General features: G+C 39.0%; 1 protein-coding gene across 5 annotated transcripts in view; it reads right to left on the bottom strand.

The window, feature by feature from the left end:
• Nucleotides 1–9,305: 9,305 nt before the first annotated feature.
• SNX7 (sorting nexin 7) overlaps nt 9,306–27,143 on the bottom strand; it is a 44,565-nt gene continuing 26,727 nt past the window's right edge. The window contains exons 9-11 of one of the 5 annotated variants that reach the window (XR_012652040.1): nt 13,500–23,772; nt 11,856–11,932; nt 9,306–11,528 (exon numbers count right to left, since the gene is read on the bottom strand). Coding sequence is in view for 1 of the 5 variants with exons in the window: in XM_075038920.1 (XP_074895021.1) it covers nt 23,692–23,772 (81 nt within the window). In the remaining 4 variants the exon portion in view is untranslated. Of the gene's footprint in view, nt 23,773–27,143 lie in introns of all 5 variants that reach the window. The other 4 variants (XR_012652037.1, XR_012652038.1, XR_012652039.1 and 1 more) reach the window with 4 other exon arrangements.

Genomic DNA, 27,143 nt, shown 5'->3' on the forward strand with positions numbered 1-27,143 from the left:
TCTTTGGGCCAAAAAAGGTGCTTATATACCATAGCTGAGGGATTTGCTAAAGAGTCTGTAAAAATCAAATGTCAAATGCTTTAGCTTGCAGTGGCAGTTCAGTGGATTAACTTTTGGGTGCCTTTGAAAAGCACAGTTGCGAATTTTAAGTGGCAGATTCGTGGATTCTGAAGAGCCCTTTCTTGAAATCAGAGTTTGTGGATTTTTGAAATCTATTAAGCCCAATATTGGAATATTGCTTCTGAAGCAAAGAAAACTTCATTTTGCCTCTACTGTGTATTAAGAGATTTCCCATGCTTACAGGGCAGCAGGAAAGAGCTGTGCAAAGTTCAGGCTGGGAAACCTAGTTCTACAGCATACAGCATCATGCACTTAGCACGTCTCATTTAGTAATATTTCTGCCCTTACTTGTCATTTAATAAACCAGAAGGGAAACAGCACAAGGCTTAGTTTGCCAATGCCTCTGATGTTGAGTCGAAACTTCCAGTTTAGATGAGCATCTTTTGGAAGGAGGAGAGAAGAGAGAAGAAAAAGTTGAGAGAGCTGAATTGTTGTTTGGCATGTAGGCTGAGGGCTGGAGGTTTTGGTTTTTTGACATAGGTTATCTGTGGAAACCTGGGCAAGTCACTGGGAAGTGAAAGCCTGTGACTCATCATCCCACAGCTAGTGAGCAGGCATCTAAGAGAAATTACTGGAGGATGGATGGCCCTTCAGAGGATGGAGAGCCCTTTGTGCTTTAATTGTTCACACATTGCAGCATGGATGATCATTGGTGTTTTTCTTAGTGGTAAAATAAAGCAATGGCTGCTACATGCAAGGATGGTGATTTTCAGGGCCAGATTAGTAACTCTCATGATGCTGCCGAAAAGGTAATATTTAACCTGCTCTAGAGCATAAACTGGATTTTGACCATCCTGTTTCCCATGCATCCTGAGTGGTTGTTACATGCCATCGTGATTCAGTTATGGAAAATGTTTTTCCATTATGTTTAAAATACGTACTTAAATGTAATTTGGTTAAATGAGGTCCCTACCGTTAGTTCTTGAGAACCGTGTTTTGGTCCGGGGCAAATTTATCAAGTTACAAACCATGGAAAAAACAAATTTTAAATGAAAATGCTATCAGGCATTAACTGTGAAAACACCAATGGTTCTGCTGTAATAAATTTATCTTTGTGCCTGCAAGCAGTCTTCTAATGGAAAAAAAGTATTAAATTGTGTTTATGACATATTATGGCATTTCCATCATTCCATTGCAGAATAATACTCCCATGTTAGAGAAAAATCTCTGTGCTTGCATTTAAGCATGAGAATGTTTCTCTGATAGTCAAGCTTTCATTTTAAAATGAAATTTTATAGCCCTCACCACCATTCATTCATAGAGCATAGCAGGCTTTTATTAAAAATACTTTCTAATGTATTTCTGGTAATTTATGCTTCTTTGTCCAAACAATTGAATATTTTATTTAATTTAGAGAAGCCTACAATGATTAAACTATAAAAAACCAAATCATGCAAAAGCTGAGTATCTTCTGTAATGCAATTAATAGAATGAAATTCTTTCTGAGATCAAGGGTAGATCCTATATCTTTATCTCATTTTTGTTATTTTTTCAGGTAGCAAATTAAACTCTATAAACTTTATTAAAGTATTTTAACTACAGAGTTATTCTGGTTATCCTTTTTCGGTTTCTATGCAACCTACCCACTTTGCTGTAATATAATACCAATAATACACGATATTTTTATTTTATTTGGTAATGTGTACACATTTAAAATAATAGAAGAACAATTCTCCAGCACTCACTGATGATTCAGTGCAGTGCTCCAAAGTGTACTTGCAATTCAGTTCTCTCAAGGTCATCTGCAGCTGTTATAATGGTGCATTGTACATTTGCAGGCTGAGACCACTTGGAAATAAAAACAAGATTTAAAATACTTCTAAGTAGTAAATAAGCAAAGAATGATGTTCTTCAAGCTCTTTATTGCAGATGCTTTCTCCTTTTACAGGTTATTTCAGAACAGCTCAGGGCCTACCTAGTAATTTATAGATAATAATACCCAATTAAACTATACAGTTTTCGTCCACACATCACCTCCTTGAAACAGTCTGGTGGGTGAGAAACCAAACAGAGCATTTGGAGGTTTTGTTTTTATTGACTCAGTGACAATAAATTCTCTCTGGTACCAAACTGCTGCCAGCTGAATAATTCTTTTTTTTTTTTCTTTTTTTCCTTTTCCCCTTCAGGAATTAGAAAAAAAAATTGCTTTTTAAGGGGGCTAGGAGTAGAAAGAACCTTATGTGCGAGAAATGAGATGGTAAAATTATCCTTTACTCAATCATGCACGTTGCACACTTTTTACAGCTATTTCCAACATATTACTGAGTATTTATTTTAATGGTTATTGCTGACACTTGTGAGTACTGTGTACTGTTCATAACCACTTCTAACTATGTCTGCAGTGCACCCTCTGTGCCCATGGGTGTTACAACAGACTTATCTCTTCTTCTATGAAGGTCATTTTGGGCTTCTGAGAGCTAACTTTTCTACCCTGGCAATTTCCCTTTGCCTTCCCTTCCCTCCTGCTGGGTTTGGAAGCAGCTGTGTGCCATGAGTTGAGCTGTCACCCATCCAGTTGTCCCCTTGCCCTGCCACAGCAGTGCAAGGAGTGCCATTCAAAGGACAGCCTCTGAGTGCTCCTTGGGGCTTGGAGCCGTCCTGGCACCGGCACTTCTGAAGGAGGCCTTGTTTCAGCAGGAATTACGGCCCCCACAGTGTTCATTAGGCGTTTTATTGGGAAGATCTGAAATACTGTATTGCAGAAGTCACATTCTGTTGGGAAGAAGGATGGTTCAGAAAAGCCTCTGATGGAATTGCAAGTTGAGGTTCTCTCTTTTCATTTCTGAACTTGGAACTGGGCTCTTTATAGCTGCCACTCCCCTTTGTGTACATTTCAGGACAAACGTCTTTGCTCTCTGAGGCTTTTCTCACTAGGGGCTTATTTTGATGTTTAGCACACTGCAAGGGGGTTGGCACTTTGCATATTTTCTAATAACTGCATTTCCTTTCGACAGATTAGACAGTACTGTTGAAATATATTTTTTCCTCATGAGCAGCAGTATCTTCTATGTCCCTGATTTCTGATAGACGAGTAGTCGGGTACATCAGACATTTTATCCCGTGGCTCTGCACAATGCACAGGCTGACACTGGAACTTGGCCTAAGTGAAAGCAGAAAGTGCAGGACTGTGTTGAAGCAGGTTTCCAGCCACTGGAAAACCCCAGTGTTGAAGCCAGGTGTTCAGCAGCACTGTGTTCAGTTTCACAGCTGTAATATCACTCTGGTGTTACTTGTCTTTTGATGTGCATGCCTTGCTCAACAAATGAGACTGTAGAAAAAAAAGTCATCCTCATTAGGGTGTTCAGGTTTTCACTTCAAGGAAACAGAAGCAAAACATTTCATCGAGAAAACTGAATGTATCTTTATCAAAGAAAAGGGATAATATTGAGAGAAACAAATAGTATGTGTTGAGTAGTAATAATTTTGAAAAATACACATTCTCTTCCAAAGGAAGCCTGAATCTAGTTTGTTGTGGCAACAAGTAAAAGAGGCTGTGGTGAAAGTAAGCAAGTGAAGAAAGGAGAAGCTCCAGCTCCTCAGGAGCTGTTACCATGTGTACAAAGGATTTTTTCTGTGAGACAAGCTTGAAACTGATGACTTTTAAAATTAACTCCAGGCATCTATTACTATAAGGTTTTGCTGAAGCTAAGAGCTTAGTAAGATTCAGAAAAACAAATTGGATATATAGGTGATGGAAATGTTCATGATTATTGTAGATAGGATTTCAAGCTATTTACAATATAATTAAACCATTAGGCTAAGGAAGCAATCTTAGTCCTGAAGACAGGACTTCTCCTATAGGATTGTTATTTCATATTTGCTCCTACCCAACCCCTTGTGAAAAATCCGGTGCTGATACCCACCAGAGACCACATACTGGACTAAATGGATCTCAGGTCAAGTCTACACTTACAAATCCTCTCTCAGATATTTTATATCTGTAAATTGGCTACAAATGACTTAATAAAAATGTTTAGTATTTTACAGTTTGAGCTGTTCAGATTGGAAGTGAGCAAATCAGTAATGTGGCATCATCTCCACTTTCTGCCTGGCTAAATATATGAACACTTCATAAAGACAGACCCTTGGTTTGAGTTGTTTTATTGAAGTGGTTTTGGTTAGTAGTAAAATACAGGGTGAAGTCTCATTGTAACGGGGCAATAATGTTGCAAGTTTGACAAACATGATTTGTGTAGCTAGCAAATAGTGTGTAGATCATAAGCAGCTAAGGAAAATAACATAAATCATAGCAGGGCATAATGGAAGGAGTGGCTGTTGGAGTCATTCCCATGGTGTTTTGGTACCCTTCCCCTTGACTTTAGTGACTGTTAAAGTAGACAAGATACAGTTGCTCTACATGTAGCAATAAGGCATGCAAATGCCCCTTTGGATTTCTATTTAAGAAATAATTCAAGTATTCATTTACTAAGTAATAATAGGAAAGTATTAATTTAGATATAACAGGTCAGGAGTGAACCTGTAAAGAAGTCTGATGTGGGCATTGTCTGATCTTTCTGTAGTATCACATTCCACATTAGTTTGATATATTCGTCCTTTGCCTATGTTGGAAAACCTACCTACTTTTATCTCTAGCCACTGGGATAAGCAAGTTGGGAGTGGGATGCAGGCTTGAGATAGACTTCTTTGAATTACTTTGAACTTTTTTTTTGTTTTGTTTAGCATTGCTACTTCTTCAGATTTGTTTCTTTGCCAGATAAAATGCCTTCTACTATTAAAAACTATGGAAAACTTTTTCTTTTTTTTTTTTTCAATAGGAGTGTGAACAGTATTGAATATTAAAGAAATTACAATACAGTGAAAAGACATTATTTGTTGCAGTGCTAAGCACAGAGAGACAATAAATGGTTCTATAGATTACAAGAATGTGAATAATTGAAAAGAAATGTATCAAGACTGTGGTGCGGTTAGTGAAAGTGTGGTTTCAGGGCTAGAGGTGTTTAGCAGTTGCTAGAAATCAGCCATAATCTTAATATTCTTTGCAGTGTTTAAGTTGTATAACATTTACACTTGCTCCAAAAGAAGATGTGTGCTGTGGAAAGAGACTGAATCAATTTTTCTATTGATCTGCAGTTTACACAGGGGTTTTGACTGCCCCAGGATTTGATGCTTTTCCAATAATTCATAAACGAAAAGTAATAAACTGCAGTAAATCTGATTAATCCCAAAATTAGTTTTAGGAGGATCAGTAGTATTTCAATAAAATAAATACATTGTTATCTCTTCCACTGGGGTTTTCAATTGGAAAGACACAGCTATCTGAATACACTATGTGTGAACTCAGCAGATCTGACTCTGTAACATTGGAGGCTTATTGTATAACAAATAGTTTGCCACAAGACCCAAGAGGATGATGGTTTGGGGCAAACTATTGAATTCCTGGGGGTTATCATTTTGATGTGGTTAATTACAAGTACAGTTGTTAGCTTAAGGAATTCTGTTCCTTTTGGCAAAGATTCATCAATGCATGAAAATGTACAAAACGCCCTGGATTTTCATACATGAGATTTCCTTAGTTACTTACTGCATTTCAAAAAACCTTCCTCACTTGTATTTCCCTTTGTAATTGTCTTTGCTATAGGAAAAGTAGTGTGTTCAAAGGCAGTCACTTAATTTTGATAACATCAGAGCTGTAATATTTTTGTTTTCTTAAGATGAGATCTGTCTGTTTCTGTTAGGTTTTCGATGAAGTACATTCCCATAACAAAATGCCACGGGCTGCAGAATCCTTGATGTTAAGATGTTGCTCTGATTAAGAGATAGGCAGCCAGCAAATTAGAAATGCTGATCCTCAGATGCTGAGCTGGAACTTTGTTTAGTCACTAGCAATAAATATAAAAGTCATACCAAAATATCTTCATCACTCATAGATAAATATTATGTGTCATGCTTGTCTCTTTTGCAGCAATCCCTCCTGTTCTCTGCAAAAATGACCAGCAGCCAAAATGTGGCACAGTGGCAGCGAGCAGTAGAGTGCTCCATGAATTATTATGTCAGTTATGTAAGGAGGAAGGACATAAAATAATGCATATATCAAATGCCTTGCGTAGACAGCAGTAGCTGCAGCTTACCTGGGCCAATCTGTTTAATAATAATTTTTCTCACAGGTTATTTCATAACGGATACTGTAGTCTATGTGGCTTCTCTAAAGCCCGATTCAGCTGTGGAATCTCTCTCAATGGGGTGCGCAGGCCAGTATCAGTCTATTTTTCAGATGCTTTTGCAAGTGATCTCATTGCCATCAGACCCACAGGTGGTGCCTGGGGTCATGCCAGGTGGGAGCTGCAGCTCCAGGTCTCCCCTAGCACTGCCCGGCCTGTAGCACAAGGTGTTCCCATATGGAGACCTGAGGCAGGTCTGTAAGAACAAGCTTTAAAATGCCAAACTACCAGCCACCCCCAGCCCTCTGGGCAACACGCATGGATCTTGTGCAGGGCTGCACCAATTACAGAGCATTGCAGTGTCAATCAGTCACACCTGCACAGCCACACGGGCAGGAGATCACCAAGGTGTGAGGGCCCTAATGGCTGGGCCAAGACATCTGTTTAAATGGACTGGCGTCCTCCTCCAAGTTGGGGTACTGCAGCATGGAAAGCTGTAACCTGGAGGACTGGGGCAACAAATGGCTGTGCTGGCAAGGACGGATGATGGGCTGTGTGAATTTTGTTGCCGTAATAATCCCTGTGAGTATAAATGAGCTGTTGATCATAGCAATTACATAAACATTGATTAATTATTTTCATAGTGTTTTTCAGCTATTTTTTATATTTTATAACTGAGTTTTAACAGTGATAACAATGTGAACAAATCAGTAGTATTCTGAACAAAATCTAATTTAATAAGGGATCTATTTTACAGTTTACTTTTAACCCTTAACTGCTTGATTTACTTTCTAGTTAGGAAATCCTTCATGTACTCAGAGAGCAAGTACTGTAAATTTCGAGACAAGAGGAAAGAAAGAAATGAAACCTCATCATCCACATAAATAAAGAAGTTGAACCCCTGATTTAAATTCAAAGCTCAATTCAGCCTTAACTATAGTGCTGCAGCTGGCACCTCGTAACATAAACCCTTAAGTGGCCTGTTGAATTTATCCTCAATGTCCACAAATGAAGTTATAAACTTTCTTTAGAGCTCCACTTCTGCTTCAATGCCTACCCATGATTTTAGATCTTCTGCAGACTTCACAATAGCCCTGTGTTTCCCTGGCTGCGCAGAAAGTTAATAGCAAACCTGCAAACATTCTGCAGCTGTGCAAACAGCACAATGCATTTTCAATTTTCTGCTTTAAACATGCACATGGATAATTGAACTTCAAAGCAACAGCTCTGCTAATTCTTTTATGAAGATGCAAATTACTAGTGTGACTTCTTACCAGATTGGGAGTTTAATGGAACAATCAGTCTGATCTAAATCCGCCCCGAGGCATGAGCACAGTTGGAGGTATTTCTGTGAGTCTAATCCATACTTTACACACTGGCAGGGTGCAAAACTAATAGTAGCCTGGAGTTAGCGAAGTTTTCATGTTCAAATCCCAGTACTCGAGTTACCTTCCCTTATAACCTACATTATTTCAGGAACAAGGGCCCTGATTCTGGTATTATTTGCAGGGGTCAAGCATGAAGATAAAAGTTTAACCAAGGAAAAAAATTCAATGACTTCTCAAAGATTCAGTATGGAAAGATGGAGTATTTGTTAAATTCAGTGTCTTCTCTTTCAGCAAAACCATGCTCAATGGTTGTTAAAATATGTGGCATATTTTGCTCCATTATACGTATTTCCTGGTATATTTTTTTAAATGAGCCTTAACTTGATAAATGCTTGGCATCTTCTCCTCTGACCACTACCATTGTACAGCCAGCTTTTAAATGAAAGGCTGAAAATCACATTAGGTGCCTCAAAGGCAGCCAAAGCAATTTGCCATCTCGCCTTCCAGTTCAGAAAAACAGATATGAAAGTTTAACTTCTAGCTATTAGAAAGCCCAACTCTAATTAATTCAATATAGAAAATTAAGGCCCAAGAGGAATAAATGGCTTTGGTCGTGCCTTCACACTTTTGCCTATCTCCACACATGCACCTAAAATGAGCTGAAATAACACAATCTTTTTTTTAAAAAAAGCAAGATATTGTGAACACTTGAAAATAAGTGCAGATTTCAACTTTGAAATGCAATTTGAATTTCCATGGAAGGCCACATAAGAACTTATGGCCTATATTTCCAAGTAGCTGGTAATTTGCGATACAAGAAGAGAATCTTTTTTTCAGTAAATGCTAAGGTTCTGTGGGCTGAAATTTTGCACCTTTTAAGGTCTCTCTGTCTGAAATGCATGTGTGTGTATAGAAGGAACTGTCTAGCTGTTCCTTAGTCCTAAACATGGCTGCATTTTTAATGTGTTTTGACAAGTTGCCGGCTTCTCAAAGGGAACACAAACAGGACGGCAAAGGGTAAAATGTGGAATGAGAATTCTTTTTCATGGGGTGGACATAGCAACAGCGGTACTCCTGGCAGCTCATTAGTTCATACCTTACTTGCACTAATGCTGGGGCAGTAACAGGTTGTCCTGTATAATACCATTGCCCCCCTTGAAAGCCAGCCAGATTTTACCAAGGAGAAGAAATCTCTCCTCCCTGTGCAGTGCCAGGTCTCTGCATCAGAGCCAGAGTGCCACTGAACTGGCACAGAAAGCAGTGGTTGGACATGGAGCCTGTAGCATTTACTTACTCATTTGTTATCTATTTTTTCTCTTCTCCTCTCCACTCTTCGATCAGAGGCTCTCTTTTTTTTTTTTATTCTACCACTTTGCTCCATTTCCCAATCTTTTTTCTCTACTGAGTTATTTCCTCTAGGTCTTTTTTCCTGTTCATTTTTTTTCACAGCACGAAAAGCAATTTTGTGAGCTAGAGAGAGGGAAGTTGGGAGGTGGCGATTCCCTGTGCTCTCCCTGGGAGCTGGCACAGGGGCAGGAGTATGGTTGAGTGTCCCACTGCAAACACGCATGCTCTCACCCCCTTCCAGGAGTTGAGCATGCCACCAAATTATCCTCTTAATAGAAAGGAAATGCTAAAAGCCAGTGCAGCTATATGCAAGCATCCCTGAAAGACGTGACCTGCTGGCACTTCTTTAAATCTGGCATTTAAAATTGCTCAGACAGATGGAACAAAAGTATGTAATAAAATGTGACATTTTATTTTATCATCTATATTTGTTAAGTGAATTCTTCTGATCATTCCCACTGCCAGTAGAACTGAATGCGAATCAGATTCTGACAATTTGCAGTGTATAAAAACCAACTCCAGGGGTCAGACAAAAAAAAATAAGTAATAATTAATTACAGGATACATATTCATCCACAGAATCTGGCTACAGTGGGTGACAGCTCAAAACAGAAAAACAGAAAAAAATGACACGATTCCAAAAAGTCATAGCTTCTGTAGTCAATCATTTACAGACTAATTCTCAGTACCCATTGTCTACTTTGTGGTCTTCCTTACATATATTTCTATGTATCAAGGTTTTATTAGAAATTCAGAACGAAAATATATATTTGTTTTCCTCACTGTCTTCCAAGTTAGCCCCTCTTGTTTGCTTTGGTATATAAACAGAGCACCTTCTCTCTGTCCTCTTCAAAGCACAGCTCCATTTGATACACGCTGTCTCTCCCTCTTGGTGTTTCACTCCCCACTGCCCTGGACATGCTCCCAGAGCCTCTGCAGAGCACAGGTACAGCTGGCAGCTCTCATAGACCGCAGCAGATAGCCACACTGATTTAACTTCCAATTTTTTATTCAAGAGAAGCTAACCTTGAGGGTCAGCACTCCCCACTTAGCATTGCTAACGAAAGGAAGAGGTGGAAAATTGGCATAAGCACAGAGCGAGCCCTGATGCTTGGAAAGATTGCCCCCCAACCTTCCTTTTCCAATTTGGCCAGGGACTTCAGCAGCAATTATATCACTTAATGTTCATTTAGTGCTAAATTGTGAATATTAAGCAGTAAATGATTGAACTTTTAATTAGCAATTAAATTAAAAGCAGTCTTCTCACTGCAAGAGAAATGTCATTGAGAACAAACTTTATAACTGACGGTATTTTGCAAACAGCTTTACTACATTGTATAGGTGACACTTTTCTGGGGCCTAGCCATGAGTTTGCAATGACTACTTGCTCCTACTCAAACACGAATAGTTTGCATCCCTAGGGCATACCAAAAATACATGTGCAGACGTAAGTATTAATTCCACTGTAGCAGCAAGTAGAAGTCCGAATTTCAGAGCAGAAACTGCTGTGTTAGGTGCTTTATCAACAAAATTGAAACACGCCCTGGCCTTGAAAGCTGACCATCTAAGGAATTACAATATTTACATAGATGCTTACACAAAATAACTGGAAAAAATAACCATGCTACTTCTAAAATTTGTTGCCACTGTTTATTTATGGCACCAATTTTCTCACCAAAGAAGCCAAATTAGCCAAGAAAGTACTGCCACCTGTTACTAAGGTACAGAAACGAGCTGGAAGCTGGGGATACAAGGGATGAGTTTGTCCAAGGATCTTCCCTTGAGGATCTCACTAACAGAGGGATTTATAGTCTGGGATGCTTGCTTGGACGTGGCTGTTCCACTGATGAGAGCAGACGGTGACTGCAAACCCAGCTGCTTGCAGGTGGGGAATGGGGCACAGGACCTGCTGATCCCACCAGATTTCAGACTCCTTAAAGCCCAGCCCCTCACTCCCCGAAGTGTGGCATCCCTCTTCCACGTAAACACAGTAGACATACCCTGGTTGCCACTGGTGGCTTAAAAATATGTGGCTGAATGTAAGTGAAGCCTGTTTGCATCCCTCCACTCCTGGATCGATGCTGACCTCTTGCTGCTGCCAGCATCGATGCTGCAAGGGAAACTCCCCAGCACTGTCATTGCTCTTAGTAGCAGCATTATCTCTTTCAGGCTTCCTGAAGGCTGACTATATACATCATATGTACAACATCTCATTTTTAAGGAACTTGTCACTTAGGGTAACCTATGTTGTTTGATGGTGCTGAGGAGTGAAGGGAATGACTGAATGAAGACAGCATGGGCAGTGCATCAGCTAGCTGAACAAGCAGCAAGTTCCCTGTAGATAGCACTCTCACTGCTGAATGGGTTTGGTTTGACCACTGACTCTCATGTCATTCCTTTCCAAGTAGTCTAAAACTATGCACTTATTTGGCAGGTATTTTTTTTTCTATATCAGAACTTTTAAGTGAACAATGAGGAGTATTTTCAGGAAGGCAGTTTCAAGTGGGGACGTTTTCAGCAGGTACATCAAACACTGGATCAGAAGAAGAGCTTCCATCAGGGACAGTTGGATAAAAGTGTCGAATCATTGCCACTTGGGTTTTTGGTTGCACTTCTGAACAATACACAGGCCAATAATTATTTGCAGATTACTCAGCAACACATTTCAAATAATGAATATTTCAAGTAAATCATTATGGGGCATACTTGAATAGGAAAAGAGACAAAATAGTTGATAAATTATTCATGCAGCTTTAGCACTAATGTAATAAATATTACATGGTGTCAGAGGGAAATGAAGGCTATTGAAATTAAGAAAGAAATTAACTATGAAGGAAAAGCACCTGAAAATTGGAGAAGGTGGATACACAGATTTGAGATATGTGAATAATAATGAAGAGACTAACGGGAGAAAATAAAAAGGATGACAACTATGAATCACCTGGAGAGGCAAAGTACTCTTCCTCTTTAGTTCTTTCTCTACAGAGAATATATAAACTTCTCAAACTTCCTTCAGCTCTGTTTAAAAACAAAACAAAGAAGACAAAAGACCCCCTAGAGTTAGCCAGGTGGGAACATACCTAGATCTGCCTAAAGGGAATTACATGATCAGAAGTACTGATTTACAAAAGGGCTGTAACATTTGGAGAGAAATACCATTTTGCATATCAAATAATGTGTTACTTTTATTTTGCAAAGTGACTTTTCTCACCAGCTTTATATTGAATTAGGACAATAGGATTGTATATTTTTATGGACAGAATCCATAAGGCTTCTATTGTGCTTTGGTTAGGCACATTTAACAGCGTTAGCTGCTGTGCCATTAAGCACTTCTGAGTGGTCAGTCAAATCTGCTCTGACATACTGCCTCAAGTAACAACATCATTAATTCCTTGTTTGCTGTTTTGCTCAGCTGTAGTGTGTACAGATTCTCACTAGTCTTATCAGTTGACTCTTCATTTTAACATTTGAAAAATATTTTTTTTAATCTTGTGTGAGAGGGCATTAACCTTTTTCTTTCCTTCCAAATCCTTTCCTATTTACCTTCCTTTTCAACAGTAAGTAGAAAATGGGAGAGAAGAGAGGAAACAGGTTAAAAAAAGCTAACACATTCCAAACAGATTTTGAAAAAACTAATTTTTCTAAAAGTAGAAATGGAGACATATTACACATTTTTTTCCCATTGATAATGGACTTCGGCTTCTTTTAACCTCAGGAATAACATATTAAAATTATTTACATTTGTCATTTCCATAAATGTCTTATTTACAAAATCTGTCATGAGCACACTAGTCTCTGCCTCATTGGACATTTACCAGCCTTGGCACATCAATCCATCTTTTGCACATCTGCTCATAAAATGTAATTAGTTATACCCATATGCTGCAGAACTACATGAGAAAACTTAAGAAATGGAAAAGGCCAAGAGGCTTGACAGCCTTTCTCCCTCCTACTATGTATATTGTCAAAGACTTAGAACAGTGAGAAGCTTTTCTTGCCCTCTGCCACAGGGTGGGGATATCACTGTGTCCTAAGCAACTTCATGAGATTAGGTAAAAGCAATTTATAGTTTATTCTAATATTTTTGGTTCTATTCACTTGAGAACAATCATTTATACTGTAAACTTCTTTCCCTGGTCATTAACATACTTATGAACTTGTCCTTGCAAAGAAATGATAAGGCAGACAGGGATCCTCATCAGAAGTTTTGTGACATGAGAGACCCAGATAAGGTCTTGCTTCGGAAAATGACACTCATATGTAGAAAATACAGAAACTCTAAGCTTGTTGACCAGCTTTATGACAGCTGTGCTCAGTTTTGCTGGCAAGTGGCAAAGGAGAGAGGGACTACAGTCCAAAACCAAGCTATGCCTCAGCAACAAAAAGTTGGTTCAACAGCATCTTCCTGCCACTTTGGTTTGTGGGTAGAGCAGAGCTGTTCCACACTCACAAACGTTCAGCCTCTGCATTCAGTGGCCGTGTCTCTGCAAAAGGGCTGACCAGAGGGCTGGTGTAACTCCCTTGGACTTTACCCAGCCACAGGATCCTTTAAAATTTGCTTTTTTCACTAAGCAACGTTAATTACCTTGCATTTATATTAGGCCCTTCTTTCTTATGACACCATAACTCAAGGCTATAGATAGAGCTGTTATAACTATGATTTATCCATTAATCCCAGCTTCTTCAAAGTTAGCCCCAAAGGATGAAATATGCTCCAGATATACTACAGGTCCATCTCCATGGCAAGGGGTTGGCAGCTGTTCTCAAAATCTGCTGAAATGAAACATTAGTTTAGTTTTTTCCTGGATGGTACATTACCAGCCTTAGTTGGTGGCTTGTTTAAAACCCAAGATTACAATTCAATTCACAAGAGATTTGAGCTTTCATCAGGACCTCACCATCACGGTGTGGAGCAGAACCCACCGGCCACTTGTTAAATGATGTGGTACAAAACAAATTCTGAAAATGCTGAATTCTGTCAACTCTGTTTTCTTGTTTTGTACTGAAATCGAAAACTATCTGAACTAATTCATGGTGATTCAGCATTACAGAAACACCATTTTAAGTTCATCTCTGACACACCACATTTAGTTGTTGTGTATGTTGTTTAATGGCTATACATTTTTCTTAAAAAAAACCAAACCAAAACCAACTTTCAAATTATTAGCATTCTTTTACTTCAGTAGGGGGTTCAAAATCAAAGCTGCTGTACCTCCATCCTCCCACTTTACTTCTAGGGTTCATCTGGAAAAAGGAAAAGCTCTCCTAGTTATAGAGATTTAGCTTTCTTTATAAACTGGCTATTTTAAGATCTGTTTACAAGATCACAATGCGAAACATCATTCAAAAACAGTGTGAATTGATTACATCCTTCTGAAGAACATGTACCAGTAGAATATGCATTTGTAGCTGTTACACTGCCCTATAATTAAGGCTTTATTGCTTCCCTTCTAAACACATGTTGCTGCTGCCCGCGAACAGCTGAGATACTTAAGATGAGACAATGGAAAATGCCCACCTCCCCCCCACCGCCAAAACAACAACAAATTACCCCCCAACCTTTTAGAAACAAACACTGTGGTCACTACCAGATATAAGAGTAAAGTCCGATACTGATTATATTCTTCTGCTCCAGTTTCTTTTTAGTGAGCAAATTTTCCCCAAATACTATTAATAATTTGAATGTTGCTTAATTGGGAGACTTTGTATTAGAACAGCTGAACACAGTCTTTGGTCTTTTCATTCATTTGCATGGATTCTGGATCACAGCATAATGATGGGGTGGTCAGCAATCAAATCGGCAATATTCAAGTATCCCAGAATGAATGAACAGACCAAAAAACAAGAAGCACCATATAAATACATTTGCATGGTTAGAATTACTCAGGGAACTCAATTCTGATCTGAACTGATCTCAGATTTTTGAAAAACTAAAATGAATACTGAAATGTTCCTTGCACTGAGCAGCTCTCCACACACGAGTGAGCTGTACATCAGCTGCCAGCTTTATGGGCACACAGCCGTGCCATGTGACACTGTGCTGGCCATTTTGTGGAATTATACGTATTCCTACATCCTTGCTATAAAATAGCTGTACCACAAATAATGAATTAGAACAATCTAACATCTGGATCTGTGTTACTGGAGTCCCTACTCCCAAGGAAAATCTTCACAGTACTTTTGATAAATGAGATGACATATTATAAAGCAGATATGAAATAATATTGTTTTCCATAAAGGTCATCTGTAAGACAAATGCTTCTAAGGGTGGATGAACATATATAGTAATAACACTGATCACCTTTGTCAACTTGCAGACAATGACTTTCTGAGCAGCGAAGCCAGAATACCTATAGCAGCCCTTACAAACTTCAGATGCAACACACATTCGGTGTAGGTAGCAAGCCATATAAAGTAGGAACAGGAACATTTTGAGTTAAGCGTTAAAAACTAAGCTAGATATAATTTAAATCATGAAAGCAAATATCCTTCTAATTGTATCCAAAGTATTTTTTTCCTTCTGTACTATTTTTTGATCTTCTATATTCTGAAATCAATGTATAGACTGTAACCCAAGTGACAGGTGACAGTTATCTTTGTACTGCTTCCAGAATCTGAGGATTGAGACAAAGTACAGTAGCTCCTTTTGCTCCTCAGCGTCTCTCTCAGCACTGGGGCAGCACTGTGGCCAAGAAAACTGCGGTTAATTTTCCCTGGCTCCCAGCTCTCCGTGCCCTGCTTTTCACCAGCTCCTCTGTCAGGGTACTGTGTACCCTGTCCTAACGTGGCTGTAAAAGCCCTTCTTAAACCTGGGTGAGGTGCTCAGCGGGTGAGGAGGAATCAGTGTGGGACCTGTGGGAAGTGGCTTTGCAGCTCTTATGGAAAAAAAAATTAAAAAAAATAGGAATATTTTCTGTTGTCATCTCTGCATTTTAGACAGATAGGGCATGGCTTTTTTTTTACTTTGGTTAAAAGAAGCTGGCTAAGACTTGCTGGTTTGACCCCATACTGCGTTTCTGTATTAGATATTCTAGATAGGGCTGATGCTGGTCTTTACTGAGAGTCTCTCTGCTTCAGCAAAAAACCTCAGAAATGAAGAAAAGGCTAATAGAAAAACAAGGTTCTAGGTTTGGTCTGCAGCAGAAGTGTATTTCTTCATTTGCTGTACCCATATGTGACAAAATGAGGCACAACTGTTTTTGTATAGTATTTTTAAATTCTTTTAACAATAGTGCACAATCATCATCACAGCAGATTATAAATCAATTGCTTTTTCTGCTGTTTCACCTTCCCTTTTATATTTCTCCATTATTTTTCTTCCCCACAATGAGATAGTAACAAAGTATGTGCAATCACATGAATAAAGCAACATGCTGGAAGGCACCAATAAATATTGAACAACTTCCTTTACTATCTTAAGCTGTCACAATTAATTTGCTTATAAAATTTGTACTGTCCTGTCAGTGAATGAACACGTAGTCTCCAAAGAGCTAGTCTCACCTAGATATTTTCTCTCAAACCTAATTAAAAATCTTTATCTAACCTTGCTTTAGCCTTGCTTTTATGTCAGTAGAGTATCTATCTGCCAGGTTTTTTTGTTTATTGCAAAAAGTATTGGTGGTGGACAAAAGTAGGAGAGGATGTACTAAATTCCTGTAATAGTTTTTCTCTTCATAGAATTACTCTCAATTTTCACTCTATTTCATAGACTCATAGAATACTTTTTAGGTTGAAAGGGACCCTCATGAACTTCCCTCTTTTGCTTTTATTAGACAGAAACTTGGGACTCTTGGGTATATTGAAGTATCAAGCAGTAAAAAGACATGAAAAAGCATTAGTGATTCTGAAACTTCAGTGAGCTGCTGCTCATTTAGGTAGTCCCTGCCAGTCCTAAGGGCTCACTGCCAGCTTTGTGGGGCCCAGGCAACCATTACGGGCTCCTGGGCAGGAGGTGCTGATGTTCAGGGCAACTCTGGCTTTGTCTTGTAAGACAACAGCCAAATAATGCAGCACCTGAGTGAAAAAACAGTTCTCCGCTTTGAAGTAAGGAGCTTTGTGATAGTTGTACACATATGGAGCTTCTTGCTCAGCTCTCATTTTACTTACTATTGTTTTTAACTCCTAGTGAAAGCTTAATTTATTATTTACATGAATGCAATTCCAGAGTACAAATAAAAAAATAAACATCTTATTTCTTTTCATTTGCAAAAGAGCCTGGTAAGATGCTTTACTTCTGTTAAAAAAAATAATAATCACATTATAACATTGCAACCATGTATTGTACTCTTCACTGGGTAAAAAACTGGCTGGCTGGATGAGCCCAGAGGGTTGTGGTGAATGTAGTCAAATCCAGTTGGCAGCAGGTCACAAGTGGTGTTCCCCAGGGCTCAGTATTGGTGCCAGTTCTGTTTAATATCTTTATTAATGATCTGGATGAGGGGATCGAGTGCACCCTCAGCAAGTTTGTAGACGACACCAAGTTGGGAGTCAGGGTCAATCTGCTTGAGGGTAGGGAGGCTTTACAGAGAGATCTGGACAGGCTGGATCGATGGGCTGAGACCAACTGTATGAGGTTCAACAAGGTCAAGTGCCGGGTCCTGCACTTGGGTCACAGCAACCCCATGCAGCACTGCAGGCTTGGGGCAGAGTGGCTGGAAAGCTGCCCGGCAGAGAAAGACCTGGGGGTGCTGGTTGACAGCCGGCTGGATATCAGCCAGCAGTGTGCCCAGGTGGCCAAGAAGGCCAACGGCATCCTGGCCTGTGTCAGAAACAGTGTGGCCAGCAGGAGCAGGGAGGTGATTGTTCCCCTGTACTCAGCACTGGTGAGGCCGCACCTCGAGTGCTGTGTTCAGTTTTGGGCCCCTCACTACAGGAAAGTCATTGAGGTGCTGGAGCATGGCCAGAGAAGGGCAACCAAGTCGGTGAGGGGCCTGGAACACAAGTCTCATGAGGAGTGGCTGAGGGAACTGGGGCTGTTTAGTCTGGAGAAGAGGAGGCTGAGGGGAGACCTTATCACTCTCTACAACTACCTGAAAGGGGGGTTGTAGTGAGGCGGGTGCTGGTCTCTTCTGTCAGGTGGCTGGAGATAGGATGAGAGGAAATGGCCTCAAGTTGCGGCAAGGGAGATTTAGGTTACATATTAGGAAAAATTTCTTTACTGAGAGGGTTGTCAGACATTGGAATAGGCTGCCCAGGGAAGTGGCTGAGTCACCATCCCTGGAGGTATTAAAAAAGCACGTAGACAAGGCACTTCAGGACATGGTTTAGTGGGAATGGTTGATGGTTGAACTCGATGATCTTGAAGGTCTTTTCCAACCTAAATGATTCTATGATTCTATTTTTTGATTAAAGAAGTTAATTCAAAAAAGCAATTCAGTTGCTCTTTAAGCTGACATAGTGTTATAACAATTACTTAAAGAACAGTGAATCTTCCCCACACCACATAATCAACATTGCCTTGATTACAAGGAAGTTTCTTAGTTTGGCATTGACAGTTAATGGCTTACTGGCAGCTCTTGGTTAATTATTAATGCAGACATAATAATGCTTATTCCTTAACTAACCTTCTAAACAATACAATTATCAAAGGAATTATTCCTGCTGAAAACTCAGTGTCACGCCACAGTCTAGATCAAAATTTTTAAACCTCAAAGTGTGGCTTTTTGCCTGTAGGAAAACTAATACAATATTTTTTGATAATTTTTCTGATTATATTTTAAACAAGGACATCTTTTTACAGTTCTGTGTTTCTTTAATTGTGTATCTTACCTAAAACAGGATGTACCTTCACTTTTCAGGTCCCCAAAACCTCCCAAATCCACTGAAAGTTTGTGGCTGTCCCTTTCAGGTTTGGATGAGCTGTTGCCGCTCTGTTCCTCCCAGCAAGGCAGAGCCACTGCCAACAGTGGGGCTGCACCCAAACATTGGTGCAGCTTGGAAAAGCAACACAGTAGGTTTCCTGAAGGAGTTTAAGGTTCAGTTTATTGGCCAACATTTCTTTTAATCACTCTCTTTTCAATAAGCTGCCTCTGTGGGATAAGGCTTTTCTCTCTCCACACTGATGGTAAGGCTAGAGTCAAGGTAACAGAAAGCCAATCAACAGTTCATAACTGGTTCACACAGTAGAAGCTTCAAAGATGTGTAGTGCTTTATGAACATTTTGCTGTCCAGGTGCTTTCTGCTAAGGCTGTACAATTTCATCCTCTAGTCACTTGAGTCAGCCCCACCAGCTAGCAGGTAGGAGCTCCTCCATTTGTCAGAAAAGGTTTATTCAGCCATTTTCTTTGCGTAAACTTAGAACTTATCAGAGGAGCCCTTTACATACACCTCTGCCCTCATCCATTCTTCACAAAGCTGCAAGGGACTGTTTGTGCAATACAGTGGGCAGTGCTGAATTGTAATATTAAACTGTGATTTGGGCATATGAAAGAAAACCCCTTGATATTCCTCCTGGCCTGCAAAACTCCTGCTGGGAGGTTGGTTTCATGATTAATTTATGCCAGCATTATCCTTATTTTAGTGATGCTATCAGTGAAATCCTGCCCATAGCTATCAGGCAAATGAAAGAATTTCAATATATAAAGCCCAAATGTATTTGAAAAGTTACTGTTTTGGGTGCAGGCTGACGGCAGCAGAGGCCAGCAGCTCTTTCTTTATGCCCAAATTTATTTCCTTTTTCTCTGGACACACGTCTTGCCACAGATCACTTGTCAAGCGATGGCATCTGCACTAGGCAACTATTTAAAATCATTCAGTGCTTAGACCCACTGATGTCTTACGCATACAAGCCATCTCTCTTTTACCTTTATTACTAGCAATTTGCACTGGTGACAGCTCCCGTTAGGTAGCTGAGACGCTTTTTGCTCTTGTCTTTGTATGTGTTTTCAGTCTAACAAGAGAGAAATGCATTGTTTACAGGCCCTAGGTATGAACCACTAACATATAAAGAGGCAGCACATTCTCAACAATTGACATTTTCTTCTGTCTTGGAATTATTTCCTCTTTATGGTCAAGACGCAGACCACGATGGCTAAACCTTGCAGCCCCCCCAAACTGTGCAATCACAGTACTGTCTGAGGAAGCTGGTTGTGGTTAGCCAGGAGCTGGGGTTTGCACACTGAACTCTGAGAAAAAGGAGGCCTCTTTTCTTTCTTTTAAATAGTTATTTGACTTGTGCTTTCCAAGTACCTGTCCAGAAATTCAGAATGCTGTAATGGACACTCTGAAAGTATTTGACCAGCAACTCGTGACTACCTGCCAATGGTCCTGTCTCCGATGCTGGGCAGAAAGGGCATCACTGCAAAAAATGGAGCTGTTGGGCCAAGAAAACACACTCAGATGCATTTTCTCTGGCTGCATGAGGAAGCTGATAAGCTGTGCCAGTTCTGTATTCTACAGGTGGTGATTATCTAGCTAGGAAACTGCAGGTGCAGTTTGAATTTTCTATTTTACAATAAAACACTAATGTTTTTAAAGTGACCTCACATAAATTTGAGAACAAAAACCACACAGAACTAGATGGGAAACTTTCTACCACTCAGAGCTGTTGTTTCATGCTCTCTGCAGACAGACACTAAAACATCACACCATTTTTATACTGGTTTCTTTTCTTGAAGATCAGATTTGCTTTTTAAGTGTTTAATTAATTTCAGTCTGCAAACCTGCAGAAGGAAGTCAAGGCCTCCAGACAGATGCTCTTAGCTGTAAGCAATTAAAAGTTGAGTTCCTAGTCAGACTTCTAGCACTTCAGAAATTATTTAAAGTGGTTGGGCTCTAACAAGCTGTACAAAGCTATCTGAAAACAGCAGAAAGAAAATCCAGTAAGAATAGGCAGATTGATTTTGAGTAATCGAATCATTTAAGCACTTTCTAAGCATTAGCCTAAGGAAGGTGAGACTCCATAAAAGAAAAATCTTTGGAAATAGGTCTAAATACACAATAGACTTTCTAAAATTTTAAGTTTCAGAAGTATTTGCATGACCCAAAGGACAATGTTTGATTGTACTTAAGACTAGAACTTGGGTATGCATGATGATAGTGCTACTAGAAAATCAGAAAAATAACAACATGGTGACAAGAAAGCCGCTTTATAACTGATTCCTAAAGTCTTTGTTCCTATAAGTTATGGCCTAGCTAAAGAGGAAAAGAAATTAAAAATAAATCATGAACATAATGAACTGCAGCCCACATTTTTACCAAGGACGCAGAATCTCCAATGGTGCTTCTGATTTCCAAACACCTCAGAGAGCAGCTTTCTGCTCTGGCAGAACATACAGGTAAAATCAATGCAACGCACATTGGCATTCCCCATCTCAGCTAACCAGACATTACATTTTCTTAGAGGAGCCTAAATTAGAGGCATGGTATTTAATTTTTGGTTACACTTAAACATTTATATCCTTCTAGGTAAGCCTGTTCAAAGCTCAATTTCTTGAACTTTCATTTATCTGGTATTCGGTGCTACTGCTGTCTATCCTTTTGGAATCCTCTTTATAGGCTCATACACTATCGTGAGATTAGGAGCTAAAAACAGCAGGCAAAATTGAGTATTAAAAAATGCAAATTAATGCTCACTGGGGAAAAGCCATTCTCCTATATATATAAGCTGATGGAAATGAAATTATTTAGTACCTTTCAGAATAGTGGACAGTACCATGGAATGGCAGCTCAGCATTCAGTGGTTGGTACTTCAAAAAATAAATTAGGAATTAGCAGGAAAGAATGATGAAAAAATCAAAGCTTAATTATGACAACATGTACATTTCTGGTGTGCTTGCATTTTGAACACCAGTTGCAGCAGAACTAGAAAATACAGAGAAAAGCAATAACAATGAGCCCAGATGTGAAATGCCTTTTGTACAAGATGATATTAAGCTCCAGCTTTTCCTCTGGGGAAAGAGATGGTGCTTGGAAGGCACACTAGATCTTTGTAAATTCTTGAGTGGCACAGGGAAGACAAATAGGAAACAATTGTTCATCTCTTCTCACAGTTTAAGAGGTAGAGGGCATTACCTGAAATTACTGGGTAGCTGGCTTAGGAAATCCCCAAATGAATTGCTTTTTCCTGCAAATTAAATTGTGGAATCCATCGATATTCAGCATGGTAATCACTAAAAGTTTAGATGGAAAAAAAGAAAATAAAGCACAGGGAAAGGCATCAAGGGCTATTAAGCACATTGGTAGAAGCTCTGATGTTAAAAAAAAAAATCAGGGAAGGATACAATGGGAAAAGAGGATAGTCCAGCCACATTGTTCTTCCATGCCTCCTGCGAGCATCTGCTGCCAGCACTGCTGGACAAGACGCTGTGTGGCACAGCCCTTCGGCACCACACCGCCTTCCTCCTAACACGGACTCACCTCTCATCTGTAAACTGTCCAAGGTGGGAGAGATGCATGCTTCCTGCAGTATTTCAGAAGCATCTTAACTGTTATTTTATAGCTGAAAAAAAAAATAATTAGAGCTGATCTTTCATTAATACTTCGTGGGGACAGCATGAGCGCAATCTTCCTTGCATTGCTGAAAAGGCTGTGCTGGTATTCCAGGTTTCACTTGCAATCTAAATTTCTTAAGATGAAAGCCACAAAATGACTTGTCTGGCTTGGACAGGTCCATAGTCACCCAAGTGCAGCTGTGTGCTCAGGAACAGACTCCCAACAGCCATTAGGTGACTGACAAGAGCAAGCTCACAAAATACCACCGCAGAAGGTGAAGGTGATGGCTGAAGCCCTGCTGTTCTGCAAGGCCAGAGCTGCAGTTAGGCTGTCTCCGATTCCTGCACCTCATTCTTTCTATATTCCAGACTTAGGCTTGCTCAGACCAGGGAGAACAACTGCAGGAATTACAAGTGCAGACTGACAGACCTTTTGGGTGGAATAATTCAATGACTGGAACACTTCAATGCATATTGCATGAGTGAATCAGCTAATCATTTTAATGCAAAACTCTCTTTTCCTTTCTTATCCCTTTCTTTTCCACACTGGCTATATCCAAAAAGAGACGAAGTTAAGGATTACAGGAGGGTCAGCCATGGGAGTAGAAGGTTTGATCCTGCAAACTCCAAATGGAAGCTCTTGTGTTGGCACGATCAGTGCTGCAACTAACATTGTATCATTGCTGGAACAGTCCCTTTCATGAACTGTCAGTTTTTTCTTTATCCTTTAAAAAAACATCAAATTGAAGATGTTAATAGACACATAAATACTGTAAACTGAAAACTGAATTAACAGTACTTTAAAGCAGCATTAATCTCACAGAACATGTTCGATATCTTTCCGTACCACATTTGCATTGGGTGACTAGCACAATCTATTAAAATAATCCTAAATTGCTCCTTGAAGACTATGCTAGGTAATTTTACAAGTACAGGAAATTACTCAACAAAGAGAAAATAACAAGCACACTGAAATACTAAAATACTTCTTAAAGACTAGGATACAGAATGAAGAAAAGCTTTCCTTATTAAACTTTTTATTAAAATTGAGCTATTTTTACATATTTAAAATACTTTATATCCAAATTATGCAATATTTATGAAAACAATTGTATGCAAACACTTGCATAAAAATATGTAAAATCACAGCTAAGCAATATAAAGCAATATATAGCATGTTCCAAAATGTATTTCAGGACTAGAATACCTGAGTTTTCAATAAGCTGGTTTCCTGCATTTCACTGATTTTTAACAGTTAAATTTAATAATGAATCTGATCTTGTATAAAGCACTTCTTTGGTTGGGAGAAACTGCATGGAAAAGGCAGAGATTGAGCAGAGATATTAGTCAAGGCTTATCTTCAGAATCTTCTTCCACGTGAAGATCCACTGTCTGAGATGCTAGGAAGGACTCCCATGTAGCAAGGCACTTAAAAAAACAACAGATACATATGAATATAGCAGATAGATTTCTGTAAAACTGGTAGCCAAGGAGAAAAAGAAGAAAAAAAAAATAGCAGAATACATACACGTTGTCACAAGCTGCTTTTGTGGGGCTATGGTAAGAGCAAAATATGGTTTCCTAGGCAGCTCAGTGATATGCAAAATGTTAGCCAACATGCTGAGTGAGCTGTAAAGGTCACTTTTACATAATGACAAGTGCACAGTATGAGCATCATAATTGTATCTGTTAGCATGGAAGATGCTAACATTAATTATGCTCTTCTTTAATCTCTCCCTTTAGTTATAGGCAAAGATCTCTTCCAAATAGAAAGCACGCTGTCAGACGCAGTTCCCTTGTAATCTCTGTGGATTCTTACTGGATACCCAATTTTCTTTCCAAGTTAAATTAAAACAGTTTCTTTCTAAATACACAGAGAATTCATTTTTCCTCTGAGTAATGGGAAAGAAATGGGACCAGAAAGGCAGGGGGTGAGGGGGTGGAGAAATTGTCATCCTTAGAACAAGTGGCATTTCTCTTCTCATGGAAAAACGTATTTATAATTGTACAAACTAATTTTTTTTATTTGAAGCACCAATACTGTAGGCAGTAAAATTAAAAAAAATTCCCCAGATTACTTGGGTTCAGTTTGGCTTAAATGAATGTTGGCAGCTTGGCAAGCCATTAGAAATCATAGATTACTTTTGAGAGTCATGGCAAGGCTATCACTAGGTAAGCCTGGTGCATGTTACCCAAAGTACCAGGTTCGTACTATTTCAAGTCTGTCATTAGAACAGGGCAGGCAAATTCATGCAATAATTTTATTGTCTTGATGCTATTGAAAAAAATCCTTGGAATGCAAATGTTTTAACAGAATTTTGACTTATACCTATTGCTTTTGACAGTGCAGCTTATTTACTACTTACTGTATACAGTTTTTTTCATGAAGAATCTGAAATATTCACAATAAATGTCTTCTGAAATTTCTCAGGAAATACCTTCTTTAATACTAAAACTTAGACAGCATACTCCATTTATCTGAACTTTAAATTAAATCAGCACCCTGAAACCAGCATCATTTCCTAAGTGAAAACTTTTGCCATAAGCTGTTCAAGCCACAGTAATTTGCTATGCCCAGCTACAATGAAATATCTAGCAGCCATCTATCATTACTTAGGAAACATGGAAAATATGCTAGCATTCATGCTGCTTGTATTTACAGCCACCTAAGTCTGTCTTATTAGACATGTCTAGTGAAGGACTTACAAAGTCTGCCATTAAATATGTAGATTTAATCATATTACATTAAAGAGCCCAGGTCCTGGTATTACTGCATATCTATGTGCAAGCAGATGAGTGGGAGGATCTGATAGTCACAAATAATGTTGAAATATAAGCTCAAAGAGCAAATGAAGAAGACAGACAAGTTGACTGGAGTTGGGGGAATTCATGATGACACAAGGATGCAGAACCAGGGATACACATAAAATTATGGGTGACAAAAGTAAGACAAAGCAAACAAAAGTCAGCAGTGATTATGTCTCTGAAGACATAAAAAAGTTGAAGACATGGATCTGCAAGATAATGAGAGAGGTTAAAACAGCCGACTGACCTAAGAGATCACAAAGAAAAAAGTATGCAGGAGCTTATTTCTGCATAGGTTTTTGATTGTTATTAGGCATGTTGGAGACTGTTACCCTTATTCTTATATTGTCTCCTAGACTATGGAAACCATGAATCTACTGGCCCAATCTTTCTTTTCTGATCTTGCTGGCAAAATCCCCAACTAACTTCTGCTGCTTTTGCACACAACATTATGCTACTGTTCAGAGCACATATAAGATTTGAATTACTGTGAAAAGAGAGGAAATAACAGTATAAGAGTCATGTAGAAATCTGTTTTGTTCATTGACTTCTTGGAGAAATGTTATTTTGAAATGGTAAATATAAAATCAGGGAGAAACAGTGAAAATAGTGCTAGCATGAACGGTGATCTGCAAGAAGTGCTGCAAACTGATTTCTGACTTAAAAGGTCTTTTTGACCTTTTGTATAAAGCCTTTAAGGTTTGATCATTCGATTCTCCCCTACTTCATGTGACACTGTGGCAGCTGAGTCTGTCTGAGATGCTTGAGCTGGAAGGTGGCATCTTGGTTTTAAAATGTCAATGAGGCAGCTGCTAGCAGTATGTTTCATTGTGGCGCTCAGACTCAGATTTCTGTTTGCTAGAGCCCAGCCTGGATTACCATCCTAGAAAGCTGCAAGGCACATCTGTTTTCCTAGGCTTTTTCTAGGCATGGGACAAGAAGTGATCACTGTTTCTTGAAGAGTCTTGTGTTCGCAATGACTGACTTTTATTTCTGAACCACAGTTTAATTCATATCATGCAACTCCATGTTTTGTCATTCTGTAATTTTCATAATGTGAATTAAAATACATATATCAGCACTGGCTGGAATGTAAAAATGGCTTTCTGTAATCTTTGCAACACTGAGCTAAACTGCATGTGTTAAAATGCAGTTACAATATGTTGCTTAACCAGACAGATACAATCTACTGAAGTCTTTCCAGGCAAAGACACAAACCATTTTTTTCAGTTACACAAGTTATTCAGTTTTTCATTTATGCTCATTTATATAATCAAAACACATTTTCCAAAATGTAAGAGCAATGGTGGCTCATTTCACTGTCAGACATCACAGTGCTGCTAAAGCTGACAGGTTTTATAATTAACCATACCAAAACAAAACTAGGTCTCTGTGCCTTAGGCTCAAGCTTTTTATATTGTGAGGCATGAACTGCATAAACTACATTTTGTTACTGATGTATACTTTGACGTTATAACAGAATGATTTTACTTCATTCTCCTGGGAGGTTGAAAACAGAGATCTAAATAGAGGATCAGCCAGCTTTCACAAAGAGAGAAAGGCAAAAAAAAAGAAAAACCAAGCCCAGGAAATTAAATGTGCATGCATAGGATTGAAATTCATAATCCAATTACTTGTAAAAGCCTGGCAGAAGACATAAAAAAGCCTAAATACACAAAAGGAAATAGCAAGAGCTTAAATAAGGCTACTTTACCAAAAATATTCTGATTACTACTGCAGGTCACACATCTATTCTACAACATCATTTTTAGAAAAAACAGCAAAAAGGTTTTCATAGAGTACAATTGCATATCTAACTAAAAAGGAGATACAAAAATAGAACGTGTAGTAGGGATGATAATAGAAGCAGTGTGTCATATGCCATGTGTGTTTCTGTTCCAGTTCCCTGTTTTCCATGGTTGACACCTTAAAAATATCATTTATGACGGCATTTTCTGAAGTAGAATTTGAAAATGGTCTTGTGTGTGCCTGAG

The sequence above is a fragment of the Buteo buteo genome, chromosome 10, assembly GCF_964188355.1.
Source record: "Buteo buteo chromosome 10, bButBut1.hap1.1, whole genome shotgun sequence".
In the NCBI taxonomy this organism is placed as follows: Eukaryota; Metazoa; Chordata; class Aves; order Accipitriformes; family Accipitridae; genus Buteo; species Buteo buteo.